A 16113-nucleotide genomic window follows, 5' to 3' on the forward strand; every position below is an offset into this window, starting at 1 on the left:
TTAAACTCGAAGCACTGTGTATTTAATGAATATTGGCAATTTCACATGGTTCAACCGGATTCTATTATTATCCCCATTTTATGGACCAGGAGACTGGCTCAGGGAGTTATTCATGCCTCTGGTCAGGAAGCTGGTGAAATGCCAGAGCTAGGTTTGGGACTGGAGCGATTTGCCCCCAGTGCTTCCTGCTCAGTGTTGGGCTCCACTGCCTGACCCTGTGTTGCTGAGGCTCTGCCCCAAAGCCTAGGGTAGAGGTATTTCTGTCATCTCCCCTTTTCCCCATCTCAGGGTGCTGAGAGGAGGTTTTAGGATGCAGGGAATGGGAGCTCTTAGCTTCTTTCTCTGGAAGAGTGGATGATCCCTGCCTCCCACTAATGTCTGCTGTCTGTTGTCTCCCCTCCGGTCTCTGTCCCTTGCAGAGGTGGTGGGACACACGCAGGGGCCACTAGATGGGAGCCTGTATGCCAAGGTGAAGAAGAAAGACTCCCTGCACGGCAGCACTGGGGCTGTTAATGCCACACGTCCTGCACTGTCGGCCACCCCCAACCACGTGGAACACACGCTTTCAGTGAGCAGCGACTCGGGCAACTCCACGGCCTCCACCAAGACAGACAAGACTGATGAGCCTGTCCCCGGGGCCTCTAGTGCCCCTGCTGCCCTGAGTCCCCAGGAGAAGCGGGAGCTGGACCGCCTGCTGAGTGGCTTTGGCTTAGAGCGAGAGAAGCAAGGCGCCATGTACCACACCCAGCACCTCAGGTCCCGCCCAGCGGGGGGCCCGGCTGTGCCCTCCTCTGGACGCCACGTTGTCCCTGCCCAGGTTCATGTCAATGGCGGGGCATTAGCATCTGAGCGGGAGACAGACATCCTGGATGATGAGTTGCCAAACCAGGATGGTCACAGTGCGGGCAGCGTGGGCACACTGTCTTCCCTGGACGGGGTCACCAACACCAGTGAGGGGGGCTACCCAGAGGCCCTGCCCCCACTGACCAATGGTCTGGACAAGCCCTACCCCATGGAGCCTATGGTCAATGGAGGAGGCTACCCCTACGAGTCTGCCAGCCGGGCAGGGCCTGCCCATGCTGGCCACACGGTCCCCATGCGGCCCTCCTACTCTGCACAGGAGGGTTTAGCTGGCTACCAGCGGGAGGGGCCCCACCCAGCCTGGCCACAGCCAGTGACCACCTCCCACTATGCCCATGACCCCAGCAGTATGTTCCGCTCTCAATCCTTTTCGGAAGCCGAACCCCAGCTGCCTCCAGCTCCAGTCCGAGGGGGAAGCAGCCGGGAGGCTGTGCAAAGGGGGTTGAATTCATGGCAGCAGCAGCAGCAGCAGCAGCAGCCTCGCCCAGCTCCACGCCAGCAGGAAAGAGCCCACTTGGAGAGTCTTGTAGCCAGCAGGCCCAGCCCTCAGCCGTTGGCAGAGACCCCCATCCCCAGTCTCCCTGAGTTCCCGCGGGCAGCCTCCCAACAGGAGATTGAACAGTCCATCGAAGCACTCAACATGCTGATGCTGGACCTGGAGCCAGCCTCCGCTGCTGCCCCACTACACAAGTCCCAGAGTGTCCCCGGGGCCTGGCCAGGGGCTTCTCCGCTCTCCTCCCAGCCCCTCTCCGGATCCTCCCGTCAGTCCCATCCACTGACCCAGTCCAGATCTGGCTACATCACCACTGGGCATTCATTGGGAACCCCTGAGCCAGCCCCACGGGCCTCTCTGGAGTCTGTCCCTCCTGGCAGGTCTTACTCACCTTATGATTATCAGCCGTGTTCAGCTGGGCCTAACCAGGATTTCCGTTCAAAGAGCCCAGCCTCTTCCTCCTTGCCTGCCTTCCTTCCGACCACCCACAGCCCTCTAGGGCCTCAGCAACCCCCAGCCTCTCTCCCTGGCCTCACTGCTCAGCCTCTGCTCTCACCAAAGGAAGCGACTTCAGATCCCTCCCGGACTCCAGAGGAGGAGCCATTGAATTTGGAAGGGCTGGTGGCCCACAGGGTAGCAGGTAAGAGGTATTCCGTTCTGACTCCTTCTATCCTTTCCTTATTTGGTCTTCCTGGGGGGAGGTACAGGTCCAGCCATGACCCCTAAGCAGGTGTTGCTTTCACTGGTGGGAGGAGGCTCTCTGGAGCCTACATGTTAGCCAGTTATCCCTTCCTGCATTCATTGTCTGATAGGCACCGAGTCAGACACCAAGTTTCAAAGTTCAATGTCAAACAATTCCTGCCCTCAAGGATTTTACAGTCTAGTGAGTGGACAGGTACACAGACAGATTATTTCATTAGAGAGTAATGTGTACTGTGACAGGACAGAGGCGGGACCAAGATCCCAGAGCCTGGGAAAGCAAAGCTTACCACCTAGGGCAGTCAGGGAAAGCTTCCAGGAGGTGGTGACTTTGGGGTTGGAGTACAGACTTTCTAGACAGAGAGGAGACTCTGCAATTGCCTGTCATGCTGTCTGTCCTCAGACTTCAGTTCCTTGGGGGAGATGTGGAGAAAGCTGGAGAGAGGTCTTTATAGACTCAAATTCCCCCTTAGGCTCCACTCCCAGAGGCCATGAAAGAGCTGAGATGGTATCCTCAAGCCCTTAGGCTCTATCTGCTGGGGCCTCTCAGGATATTGTCTTTGTGGGGATGCCAAGGGTCCCCTTCCGAGTCAGTTTTCCTGTTGGTCTTTGCTGAGAGCCAGCCCTGTATGGGAAGCAGGCACCGAGAGAAAAAGCTCCTTTTCCTGTCAGAGAGCAGGCTTCTCTTTTGGGAGAGAGGAAAGTGGGACACTCAGAAGAGCTTTTGGGGAGACAAAGGCAAGAAATGGCAGCATGTCCAGGACCATGTTGGGAGGGACAGTTGCGAGGTTCCCTTCCCGCTGGTCTAAGCCTATGCCCATTCCACAAGGGTGGCTGAACTTGGCAGGAAGACCTGTTGGGTGACTTTATTCTGGAGGTGAAGCCCAGACAGGGGTGGACCAGAGACTGTGGGTTTGGGTGGACCTTGTGCCAGCCCCTCAGCTGACAGGGTGGTGGGAGCTCAGCGAGGAGGAGAGGAGCCTGGGCAGCTGTCTCTGTCCTCCACCCCTTTTCCTAAATTTAGGGGAAGCTGAGTCACCATGCCAGCTGCAGGGAGGGAAGGAGACACCCTCCCTGGAGATGGACCGTGGGTTTAGGGAAGCAGCTTGGGGCAGGCCAGCTGGCTCAGGACCTGGTGTGGGGGCACAGGCTCCCTGCTCGTGTACTTCAAAGCACAGCAGAGTCCCCATCTCCACTATTGGTATAATAGCTTGAAATTGGCCATTGCGGGAGTATTTATACCACGGAAATTGGCAATCAGCCTTACCTCCCATAGAGAGCTGAACTAGCAGTAACCATTCCTTTCACCTGAGCATAGGAACACAGGATGAGCAGCTCTTAACTCTAGGGATGAAACGCTCCATGGGTGGTCCAGGTGGGCTTTGACTTCTGCCTTCTCCTGCATCTGGGCCCCTGAGATAAAGACACCCCCCCGGCTTTGTCAGCAGGGACCCTTTTCTTCTTGGTTTTATTGAGGGGAGAGGGATGGGGCTGTCTGAATTCCCTGGGAATTTAATTCCCCTCCCAATATTTTGTGAGGTTGGAGTGGTGGCCTAAAGATTAGTGACATGTTCGTCTAATGAGGGGCAGGATCCAGAAGCCTTCTCTCTGGGGGAGCAGAATACATTTCCTCCCCTATAAGAACCCTTCCGTGTAGCTCTCCTGGAGCTTGCTCAAGAGGAGGTCATAACCCTAATGGCCCTAGGAGGATGCCCATCTTGTAGTGGACTGCCTTTTAGCCCTTTCTCTCCTACCAGCTTTCGAGGGCTTGACTGTCAACTTCCATATTCTGTAGCCTCTCAGGCTTTGGCTGCCATGAAATCTTAGGGAAGGAAGGATACTGTTGGCACAATGTTCCCATTCCTTAACCCTGTTTCCATTTCCTCCATCAACTGGGAGTGACTCAGGAGAAGGGATGAAATGTATAGAGGGGACAGTTATATTTGGTTCCCAGGGCTATGAAGTTGCCTCTTTGGTTCAAGCCCTGTCATTATAACAGAATTTATGTCAGCAGGTCCTGCATGTGTAACTTCCTTAGTAGCCTTTCAGGGTATCTGCAGTGCCTGTGTAGATAAAGGCAGACAGACAAGATCAATGTGTAGAACAGTCTGGAAGGCAGGGAAGATAGATTTCAGCACTACTTCTTTCTGCTCTTTCTACATCTCTGCTGTAAGAAGCTGGAACATATGCTTTGACATGAGTAACTTAGGAAGCTCAGATATGTGGGAGAACCTCTTCATGGCCATGAACTTGATCTGGTTTCTCCTGGCTTTCCTCCCCCAGATCTGCCTTTTCCCCATTGGCTGTCCTCCATACCTCAGTCTCATGTCCCTGGTTTATTCCACTTTGATCCAATCACCCTTTTGCCTTATTCCAGTTTAAGTCATAGAGAATGTAGGGGCAGTTTTCTAATTTGATAAAGGGTAGGGACCAGAAACCTATAGCATGCATCACACTTTCCTGTGGAGCACTGGAAGTGTTCCTATTAGAGCCAGGGACAAAATAAGGGTGTCTGTTATCACCACTTACATCTAACATTGTATTGGATGTCCTAGCTAATGCAATAAGACAAGAAAAAGAAATAAGAGTCAGAGTTGGAGAGTCCAACTGGGTTATCTTATGTCCCTGATTGTGTGACTGGACTGATCTCAGATGTCTCTAGAGGTAGAGATTTCAATGCATGTTGGAAATCAGATATGGATCTTATCCTTAAGGAGTCTAGAGTTTAGTAGGGGGAAAAAGAACTAGAACTTTAAGATAGTCTTTTGTAATAAGAGAGGTAAGGAGAAAGCTCTGAAGGAGAGAGGTGAAGCAATCACTATCAGCGGAGCTGGGGGAGGCAGTGTTAAGTGTGGTTTTTAAATTGAGCCTTGGAAGATGGATAGGATTTTGAAAGTAATTGGGATCACTGGGCAGGGAGGGTTCACAGTGAAGACAGGAGAGCAAAGAAAATGTTTGGAGCATGGCAAGTAGATTGAGAGCATATAGTCTCTGTGAGGGACAGGTCAGGATAGGTAGCCTGGGGTCTGTCTCTTGATAGTCTTCAATACCAGACTAAGGAGCTTGCATCTTACCTGGCAGCAATGTAGGGAGCCATTCCTGTGGTTTCACAGGGGTAACATGCCATGACTGGTGCTGAGATTCAGGATGATGTGTCTGGTGGGTCTGGGCAGGAAGGACACTACATGGGAGAGACTTCAAGCCAGGAGATGCCGGGAGCTTATTAGATAGCCTAAGTGATGCGGGGCTGGATTAGGGTGCTGACCATAGGAACGCAAATGAAGAGATGATGCCATGGATACTGTGGGAGTAGAACCAATGCACTTATGTGTTGATTGACTGGAGTGGGTGAGGGAGAGGGTTCATCAGAAATGATTCTGAGCTCCATGAATAGAAATAGAATGATGGTTCTCTTAACAAGCAGGAAGGCAGAAGGAGGACATTGGGTGGAAGATGAAGCCTTGGTGTTAGACATGTTGAGTTTGAGGGGACAGTAGAGCCTCCAGGGAGAGACGTATGGAAGGCAGCTGAACTTTGGAATTGAGCTTGAAAGAATGGGAAGAGCTGCAGGTTTTGGAATCATTCTCACAAAGGTGATGGTTAAAGCTTTGGGTGTATATGAGATCTCAATGTCAGAGGGCTTGGAGAGAAAATAACTTAGGATGGAATGGCCATGAAGGGAGGTAGAGGCTGCAAAGGGGCTGAGAGTGAGTGTTCGGGTGGTGGCAGGAGACCAGGACAGCATGTCATCACAGAAGTCAAGACAGTAAAGGGTTTCACGGAGGAAGGGCAGGAGGTTAGCAGTGTCAGCCTAGAGAGATCATGAGGAGAACTGAGAAAAATCCACCGGGCTTGCAAATTAGGCAACCCTGTGTAAAACATCAAAGGCATATTTTTAGTGCGTGTTGGTGACAGAAACCAGACTATGGGGGATTGAGGATGAGTGGAGAAGGAGTGAAAACAGCAAGCCAACTACTCTTTTGAGTGGTTTTGTGATAAGAGGGGAGAGAGTGGTAGCTAAAGAGGATAGTGAAAGATTGGGGACTTTTTTGTAAATATAAGAGTCATGAGAATGTTTGTATGTAGAAGAGGAGGGGAGTAGGTTGGACGTGGGGAGGAAGGATGAGAAAAAGAAGAGAAAGAAAGAAGTTGATAGAATAAGGTCTCTAAGGAGGTAAGAGGGGATAGACCTAGGAGTCCACATAGGTAAATTAGGCTCAACCAGGAGGTGAGATGCTTCTTCATGAAATTAGAATAAAGGATAGATAAAGATAGAAGGAAATACTTATGTCAAGATTTGGGAACTTGAATTGAAAACCTTTTTTTTTTTTTTTTTTTTTTTTACATTTTGTTCTGAAAATAGGAGATGAGTTCAAGGCTCATTCAATCATTCATTAGACATGAACTTCTAATGCCAGTCTAGGCTTAGTGAACTTCTTGCCAGTCTAGGCTTTGTGAAAATGGTGGCAAACAAGACAAATGAAGATCTTTGCCCTTATGACAGAGATGGATACTAAACAAATAAGCACATATACATAGGTTATGTCAGATAGGTGATACGTGCCATTGAGATAAAGCAGTGAGAGGTAGGGGGTGGCTGGCTGCACTTTCCATGAGATGATCAGGACTGGGCAGTGAGAGATGAGCCCCATGGAGCAACAAGTGCAGAGGCCCCGAGGCAGGAGTGTGCCTGGTGTGGCTGGAGCAGAGTGATCAAGGGAGGCATAGCAGGACACAAGTTCAGAGAGGAAATGGGAATGCAGACAGCTTACAGAGGGTCTTCGAGGTGATTGAAAGAGTGGTGGCTTTTACTCTATATGGCATGAGAAGCCTTAGGAAGGATTTGGGCCCAAAGGTGACATCATTCGACTTGTTCTGAATTGACCAGGGTGGGCAGGATGGAGGGAGGGAGAGCAGTTAGGTGGCAGCTGCTGGGCAGTGGCCATGGAAAGGGGTGAAGTGTTCGGATTGTGGACATATTTTGGAGGTAGAGCCAACAAGATTACTGATAGATTACACATGGAACGAGATAGAAAGAGAAAGGTCAGAGACAACGCTTAGGTTTGGGGCCTGAGCAACTAAAGAATGGAGTTGCTCTTTATTGAGATGGGTAACAATGTACGAAGAGCAGGTTTCAGGGGGAACACTAGAAACATGATTTTTGGACACATTAAGTTTGAGATGACCATGAAACATCTGCAGAGGTTAAGGAGAAGAGGCTGGAACTTAGAGATGTGGGAATTGTCAACGTATACATGCCAGGTAAAGCATAGCACTGGGCAATGTCACCAAGGGGTTGAGGACAGGTAAGGAGAGGTCCCAAGGATGGAGTCCTGGAGCCTCCCACGTTTCGAGACTACAGATAAGAGAGGGACCCAGCATAGGAACTGGCATGGAGCAGCTTGTGAAGAAGAGGAAAGGTAACATAGCTCAAGCTCTGGGGGCCAGGGCAGGGGCAGTGTTGACCACTCATGTGGCCCCTGTGGTATGAAGGTGGGTTAGGAGTCAACAAGGGGCAAGGAAAGGATAACATAGCATGTCCTTCTAGTGCATCTGAGAAGGTTCATCTTAAGGACTTTTCTGGTGATGACCAGGAGCTGGGGGCCAGAGCAGAAAAGCACAAAGTGTTCCCCAAGAAAGAGGATCACTCAGATGGCTGTGGTAAGGAGCCAGAGTGTGAGAGAGGGTGACACTTGGGCTCAGGCTGGGTGTGTTACCTGGGTCCAGGGAGAGGCAGGTGCCCAGGAAAAGAGGGGTGGTCCAGGGACAGGCCTGCAGCCTATGGGAGCAGGTGAGGGATACGTCAAGTCTCCTGGTCCCACGCTGGCACCTTTGCTTCCACCCTGGGGTTAGAAGAGAGGGACACACTGTGGTGCTGGCCAGCAGGAGGTCCAACTGCCTTTTAGAGAAGCAGGACCTTGGATCCCCCTCTCTTCCTGTCTGACACCTTCCCCATCTCCCTCCAGTGTGTGCCCAGATCCCAGAGTTAAAACACCAACTAATCTTGATTTTCTCTTTGTTTTTGTTTTGTTTTGTCCTGTTTAATGCCCCGTCTCCTTCATTCTCTGTGTTTCCCATGTCCATCTGTTCCCTGTGCTGTTGGTGGGATGCCTGCCTTGCCCCATATCCTCCTTTCCTGCCTGCCTCCCACTCCTGCTGGCTCCCCTGGGGTGGGGGTGGGCAGCATACAACGCCAAGCTGCAGGGCATCCGACACAGTGGCAGCTTCCCGCCCCCTCCTCGCCACCGTCTCCGATCTTCCTCCCTCTCTGGTGGGTGGCTCTCCTTCCCCCTTCTGCCTTTCGAGTTCTTTGGCCCACTTTTGAGCATCAGTTTCTCTCTTTTTCACTCCTTCTCCATGTGCTATTCCTTCCAAACCTTTCCCACCTTCTTCCTTCTCTCCTCTGTCTTTTCCTCTCCCTCTTCTGTTGTTCTCTGGTTTCCATCTGTTTCTCCTTCTCCTCCCCCATTTCTCACTATCCTCTCCTCTGTCTCCATCCCTCCTCTCTGCATGAGCCAGAGCTTACGTCTGCATGAACATGGGCCCCATGCTAGCCTTAGCCTTGCCTGCTGGGAACAATGTTTGGTATGACTAGACTAACATTCAGAGTCCCCTGCGGAGATGCAGGCCTTTGCAATGAGGGTGCTCAGTGAGGGCTCCGGACAGTTCAGCACTCTGGCCACCCTGGCCAGACTGCCTGGGCTGCAGGGCTAGGTCTCAGCAGGAGCCAGGCTGAGCTTTGCTTGGGGCCACCAGACACAACATAGAGTGGTGCCCCAGCCCCTGCTGCTCTGTCCACTCTTGAGCATGGCACATCCTGGGGACAGCGTACCCCTTTGGTCCCATTCCTCATCTCTGATCCCATGGCCAAGAGTCAGAAGCCCTGGGCTGGGGTCCTGGCCCTGCCTGAGACCACCTCTGCGACTTTGGGCAAGTCTCTTAATTACTTAGAGCTCAATTTCCCAATCTGAAAAGTGGACAGATGATAGTCCTGTCCTGCTGTGTATTTTGCACTGGATTTGACATGCCCTGGATCTCGTGGATGCTTCACTGGGGTCATGGTAGTTCATTTGAGAATGATGCCATCCACTAACACCTGCCTCTGACCTCTGGGACACGCAGGCCCTTAGGCGTTGAGCCCGGGCCAGGGAATCACCTCTTCCTTCCCCTGCTCTTCTGACCCCGGAGGCTGGGTCAGGGAAGATGCTGTGCTCAGGCTTGCCCCACACCATGGCCCTGAGCAGTTCCAGGAAAAGGCCTACGGGTGATGGGAACTATTGATTCCCAATGGCAGTATCTGGTGCCTCCATGGCCCCTCCTTCTCCCAGTCCAGGGATGATCAGGAGACGGCTCTAGTAGACTGCTCCCTTCAACTGCCCCTCCCTCCTCTCTTCTCCCTCTGCCCTTCTCTCAGCCTAGTGGTGGGGAGTGCAGTGTTCAGCAGGGCCTGGGTAGGGGCAGGTTCTGGGATGGTGGGCCTGCCTTAAGGGGAGCTGGCATGGCTTGCCCTAGGGCTGCTAGTGTGATTGCCGTGTGGCTTTCTGGTGCCCTGGCCCAGCAGGTGGCCCTCGCTTCCGGAGCCCCAGGCATGCTGTCGGACACCCAGCCCTACCACCTGGAGCTGAGGAATCCAGTCTTTTGGAAATCGGAAGACTGGAAAGAAGAGCTGGGCCTGTGAGGGTGGCAGTGGCCAGTCTTGGGGGGTGCAGAGGAGGCGCATCATGAAGCCTGACACCAGCGTACTCATCCGCGTGATCCTGGGGCGGTGGGCAGCAGTGCTTTGCCAAAGTACATGTATCGGTCTGTGTCAGGGCTACAGCTCCCAGAATTGCAGGGTATGTGAGTGTGTGTGAGTGTGTGTGTGTGTCAGATGAAGGGATTGCCTCCAGCAGTCCGGCTCACGCTAGGGGAGCCTTGGAGTGAGCTGTTGTCCAGCACAGCACTGTCCTGGCAGCAGAGTGACGCCTCCCTGGGAAAGGGGCTGCTCTGGTGTCCTGCTCCTCAGGACTGGGGGCCTGTGTGGAACCCTGGGGCCAGGGTAACTGCTCATCCTGGCAGGGCTGTGGGGAAGGCCTGATGCCCATGTGTGAAGCAGCCCTTAGAGAACCCCCAGGGCTCCTTGAACATAGGGTGTTAGGATTCTAAAGATACTTTGTTGTCGTAAGGGCACCCCAGCCCTCTCAGCTTCCTGGGAGCTTCTCTTCCTTTCTTCCTCTGGCCACATAGCCTCCTGCTGGGATAGGGGCTGGCCCTAGAGGTTCTGAGGGCGACCCAGTGGCCCCACTATGTACCCCCATCATCCCAGTGTCCTGCTGCCATTTCTGTTAGGCTGTGTGTGTGTGTGTGTGTGTGTGTGTGCGCGCACATGCAAGCATGCACATGTGTATCTGTGCAAGGCACCTGCCTCTGCCTGCGTGGGTGTAGGAGACGGAGGCCCTGAGAGAGAGAATGGGACCAAAGACTGAGAAAGTCCTGGGGTGGAGGGTGGTGGCGGGAGGGAGGGAGGTGGGGAGAGCAGGCCTGTTTTTATTATCGGTCAGCCTCTGGGACGTGAGAGAGGGTGTTCTCTCCCTGACACTGGCTGTCAGCTTGTGTCCAGACACCCCAGCTTGGCTAAGGAACAATGGGGCTCTCTTCTCTCCCCTCTGCCACGCCAGTCTCCCCTCCCATAGAGCAAGACAAGAGAGAGGGAACATGTCTCTCCAGACACTCCAGGCAGATCTGGGCTTGCCAAGGGGGACAACAGTGGGACACTGTGTTCAAAGAATGTGAGTGGCCCTGACTGGCCATTGGTGCCTTGGGGCCATTGGTGCTCTGCAGGGGGAGGGGCTGGCCCCGTGGGAGTGGAATGCAGGGTCTTCCCCCTTCCACAGAGGGAGGTGCTGCTCTGCAGCTCCTTAGCTCTTTGGAGGTCATTCCCTCCATTTCCCTGCCTCTGGTCAGAACATGCTCCCATGTGCCATTCTGGTGGTGATGGAGAGAGGATTGGGAAGGTGCAGCTTACCTTCAGATGGCTGACTGCCTCATGCCAGGATCTCACATTCTCTACAGTTGTCAGGTGCCCCCTGCACCCCAGGCTGCTGCAGGCATCCGTGGCCCCTGAACGTGGAGAAAGCTTTGGGAAGGTTGGGTAGAATGTTCTTGTTTTTTCCAGGACATTCGGTGCCTCAAATGCAAACAGATCTATTTTTTAAGGGCAAACGTCAGATCCCCCAGCAGGGAAACTGGCCACACCTTGAAAAGGCAGAGGGATCTGCCAGAAAGAGCTACTGGGGGCAGAGGAGCCCGGAACTGAGACCAGCCCTAATGCATTTCTTTTAACCTTGGGGCTGAACTCAGTTCCAAACCCCAAGAGCGTTTCCCAAATGGGCTTCTTCTGTCACAATTATTGTTAGAAAATCAATGGCTATGTCTGTTTCTCTCTAATGTTTTTGCCAAGAATGAAACCAGTGGCAGTGTTGGTCCAAGCTGCCCAGGAGACCTGAGTGGGATGGGGGCTCTGGGGAGCTAAGGCCTGGGAGTGTGGGGTTGCTGCAGGAAGCAAGCTGCCCACCCTTCCCAAAACCACACTGTTCTTTTCTCCAGGTAGATGCTGCTGGCAGCCCCTGGCTGGGTCTAATGGGACTCCTATTTTTCTATTCTGTGAATAAGGGCTCTTCAAGGCATGGGGCTTATTTGCTTTAAGTGGAACAGTTTGTAAGTGGCAGAGTGAGGTCAGAGTCCAGTTTACTGTCCCCATCCTAGGTGCTATTTTCTTAGCTGAGATGGTGGCAGGGCTGCCCCTGATTAATAAAGAGCCCAAAGCGGAGACTCAGGGCATCTCTTGGTACCTTCTGCATTTAATGTGCAAATGCCAGTCCTGCTGCTCTCCCGACGCACCCCCCCACCCCCGATTATGGGAGCCCCTGATTATGGGAGAGTATGAGGGCGTGTCTCAGAGCGGCTTTACCTATGTGAGTGTGAGTGTGTGTCTGCCCGTAGGCTTGGCAGCCGGCAGCCTGCTGTTCATGACAAGTAGGAAGTCTTCACAGGTGGTGCTGTTTGTGGCAGCCTTTGTGACTGTGCCAGACTAGGGGTGCTGGGAGGCGCGCCTGGGGACATGCAGTCCTCACTGTGGATGGCAGAAGATGTTTCTGTCTGAACGAGGGTGATTTCTGCTTGGCTGTACTGGCACATTCCTCGGGGCTGGCAGTGTGTGTGCATCTGTGCACACACACTGACCCATGTGACCTGGGGCCTTTGGTAAGTCCTAGCGGTGGTGAAAGCAGGGCTGGGAATCTCTTCCCAGAAGATATTCAGGACCAGAAGCCCACACTTCAGGCTGGGTCTTGGCCTCTGGGACCCAGGAAGTAAGTTTTCTAGGATTCTGGGAGCCAGCTCAATGAGGCAATGGATTCCATGCCTCAGCCCAGCTGTGGGAAGAGGGAGTGGGAAGGAAGGAGGGTGAGATTAACAGCATCCCCAGGACTGTGGAATGGGATTGGGATGGGAAGTACAGAAAAGCAGATGGAGCACATGACTTCTCTCTGCCTGCTCTTCAGCTGGGAGGGACACGGTGGGATCTGCCGCCATCTTTGGGGCGGGGAGCTAAGGGGCCAGTATAAGGGGAGTTGGTAAGAGGTTCAGCAGTACACCGGATGAAGATGGGGAACCCCAGAGAAAGCCAAAATTATCCCAGAGGCCAAATGGGGCCGGGGACTTCGTAACAAGGCTTAGTCATGTCTTTGTTTCTCTTTGGGAGCGCCATTTGCAAGATGATGCAATTTAGCTCTTTCCAAGAGTTCTTCCCCACAGGCTTGATGTTGCTGGTTGGTTGATGCAGTTGCCTTGGAGACTCTCTTTTCCCTCCACCTCCCCTCCCTTGTCTGGAAGCTCTGGCCCTCCGCCTCCAGGGGTTGGAAGTAGTTGACATCTGTTTCTTGTATCAGTCCTTTGTGTTCTTGGTCTCAGCCCTGTATGGAGAGATTCCTGGTGAAGTCTGAGCCAATCTAAGCAGATCCCCTCTCCTGCAGAGAAAACCTGGGGTGTGAACAGAGTTGGGCCCAGGAGGGCTGAGGGGAAGACACTGGGGGATGGCAGGCCAGCCCCAGCTTGGCCTCTGAGCTAGGAGGCACTGCCTTCTCTGAAGGGATTAGGCCGATTGATCATTTCTTACACAAAACGCTCATTGTCCTCTACACCCTGCTTTCCTCCCAGGGGTGCAGGCTCGGGAGAAGCAGCCTGCAGAGCCCCCAGCCCCTCTGCGGAGGCGGGCGGCCAGTGATGGACAGTATGAGAACCAGTCTCCAGAAGCCACGTCCCCTCGTAGCCCTGGGGTTCGCTCCCCTGTCCAGTGTGTCTCCCCGGAGCTGGCTCTTACCATCGCTCTCAATCCTGGAGGGCGACCCAAAGAGGTGAGTCCTTAAGCTGTATCTTGGGGCCACAGAGGGTAGTGGTGCCCACTTTAAATCTCCAGAAACCTGACGGGCAACTTGGCACTGATATCAGTATACTCAGTGATTTGCCTCCCCCTGCATCCTCACCCAAACTCTCTTCTCTGACATGTGGAATCTGGGGCCCATTTCTTTCCTTAAATAGCTTTATGTCCCCACTTCTTGCATTAATATTGAGATAGAAGTTTCCTTTTTGATTCCTAGCGAGTACCTTAATAAGGTGGTAAGAATCCTGGGGATGATATAGGTGAACACAATTTCAAAACTCCACACTAGATCCTGGAGAGGGGAAAAATTATTTTTGAACCCTTTGCAGTTATAAGGTTCTTCTCAGGAACTTTAATTTTCATTCCAAAAGGTTTGCATTTCTAAGACATTTCAGTAGTTGAAGGCAGTGAGTCTCAAACTACAGCGTGAGTAAACCAAAGGGGAGTTTGTTAAAACTGTAGCTTCCCAAATCCACCTCCAGAGATTCCAGGGTAGTACATCTGGATGGGACCCGGGAATCTGCATTCTAAATGTGTGCCCTGGAAGATTCAGATGTAGGTGGTCCACGGGCCACATTGAGGGAGCGAGTGTACTGGCCTGTAAAAGCCAGGCTAATGAGTCATTCTGGATAGAAGGGGCTTGTGGATATCTTTTTTCTCCTGCCTCTGGCAGGACCTGTCTCCTGCCCTGAGCACCAGTGAGGAGCCAGTCTGACGAGGGGGTCTGGGGGCTGGTTAACTCACTGTCCTCATACCCCAGCTCATCTGAAGGGGAAACTTCTCCTTCTCATGGTTTCCCTCTTTTTCTCCCCGTATTCTCCCACAGCCCCATTTGCACAGCTACAAGGAGGCCTTCGAGGAGATGGAGGGAACCTCCCCGAGCAGCCCACCGCCGAGTGGGGGTAAGAATTCCCTGTGAAGCCCATCTTCCTTGTGTCCCCTTCAGCCCCTCAGCTCAACCGTGCCTGTGGGAGTGCCCCAGGCCTGAGGGTTGGAGGTGACAGTGCCCCAGGTGGGGCCAGCACGTGCTGCTCCTCACCGCCATGGCCCCTTCTCTTCCATTGCTTGTGGCCATTGTCTTCTCCATCGTCCACACTCACACATCTATGGGTGCAGCCACCCCAGTTTTAGGGTCCAGACTGAGTGACTGTGGGACTCTGGGCTCCCACATTACAGAGTTTTCTTACTTGTTTAGAGTCTTGTTTCCGTCCACACTCAAAAGACCCCACCATCTTAGCGTGACTCTTTGTGACTTGGCTTTGGCTTTGTTTCTGACCTCCATTTCTGCCTGCATCCAGACACCTCTTCCATTACAGGCAACCTATTTAGCTTCTACCAAGGAGAGAGGGACCCAGGACCCTCAGGCTGACAGAGCCCCCAGCTTATCCATCCTTGGCCTCCAGGCAGAGGCATTTAGCCCCCAGCCCCTATACACTTACTGGGGAGGCAGATCCCCAAAGGACAGAGACATGTCCACCTAAAGCCAAAACCCAAATGAGCCGAGGCATGGGGCAGTTTTCCTTTTTATAGAAGAGACATGAAGAGGAACTGGAGGAGGTGGTTGTGGGGAAGGAAGTGATGGATTAATATCAGGCCGCGAGGGACTCAGTGTACTCAGGAGAGGCCTGGGTCAGCACAAGAAGGAGACACTGGTGCTGTTCAGGGATCAGGTTGACTGGGCCTGGCCCAAGCTATCCACTGGCAGTGGCGAGAGGAGGGAGAACTGGAGCTGGCTGTGCATTCCCCTGGGGGCTGGCTGTCCTGTACTGGAAAGGAATGTGGCAATGTACGTGGCCCATGTGCCAGCAGAACTTGTGTTGGCTGCCATCTTGGGCATGAGGAGGCTGAAGCTGTGACTGATTGGCGGACCCTGGAAGTTGTGGCTCTCCCTTGAGCAGTACTGTCCAATGGAAATATAATATGAGCACATTTATAATTAAAATTTCTCTAGTAGTCACATTAAAAAACATAACAGGAAACTGGCTAAATTAATTTTAATGACATTTTTGTTAAATCCAAAATATCCTTTCAATAGGCAAATAAGTCAATAAAAATATTGAGCTATTTTACAATCTCTTATAAAATGTAAGAAGAAACTGCTGAAATTCATTTTACTATGTTTTGTTTAACCCCAGTCTAAAATGTTAGCATTTCAACATATAATCAATGTGAAAAAGAACGGGATGTTTTGTGTTCTTTTTCATACTCAGTCTTTAAAACCCAGTCTGTGTTCCACACTTATGGCATATCTCCGTTCACACTAGTCACTCTGCAAGTGCTGTGCGGCCACGTGTAGCTTGTGGCTGCTGTGCTGGACAGGGTGAACCTAGAGCAGGTGACGCAAGAGTCAACTCTGCAGCCTCTTGTGACCGCGGGGAACCTCTCTCCCAGGCCTTCTCTTTCCAAGCTGACATCTGCTTCCATTCGCTGTTAGCCCTAAATGGCCAGGGAAAGGACATCACCCTGCCTGGGGTGGAAGCCACTTGGGCTGGGCGAGAACTGGGTTTTGCCGCCTTCTCCCCCTCCTCTTGGCCAGCCATGGGTGCCCTGGTGAGAAGAAGTCAGAGGTTCCATAGACACACAGGGTTAGGGAGAGAAGACAGAAGGCAGAGAAACGTGTGGAATTTTTCTCTCAGGAAGC

General features: G+C 52.6%; 1 protein-coding gene across 2 annotated transcripts in view; it reads left to right on the plus strand.

Moving 5' to 3' along the window:
* TNS1 (tensin 1) overlaps positions 1–16113 on the plus strand; it is a 145229-nt gene that overhangs the window by 94886 nt on the left and 34230 nt on the right. For both annotated transcript variants that reach the window (XM_011932292.1, XM_011932291.1), the window contains 3 exons: positions 420–1994; positions 13250–13446; positions 14299–14374. In XM_011932292.1, the coding sequence (XP_011787682.1) occupies positions 420–1994; positions 13250–13446; positions 14299–14374 (1848 nt within the window). The remainder of the gene's footprint in view (positions 1–419; positions 1995–13249; positions 13447–14298; positions 14375–16113) is intronic.

This window comes from Colobus angolensis, unplaced genomic scaffold, assembly GCF_000951035.1.
Source record: "Colobus angolensis palliatus isolate OR3802 unplaced genomic scaffold, Cang.pa_1.0 Scaffold95, whole genome shotgun sequence".
NCBI lineage: Eukaryota > Metazoa > Chordata > Mammalia > Primates > Cercopithecidae > Colobus > Colobus angolensis.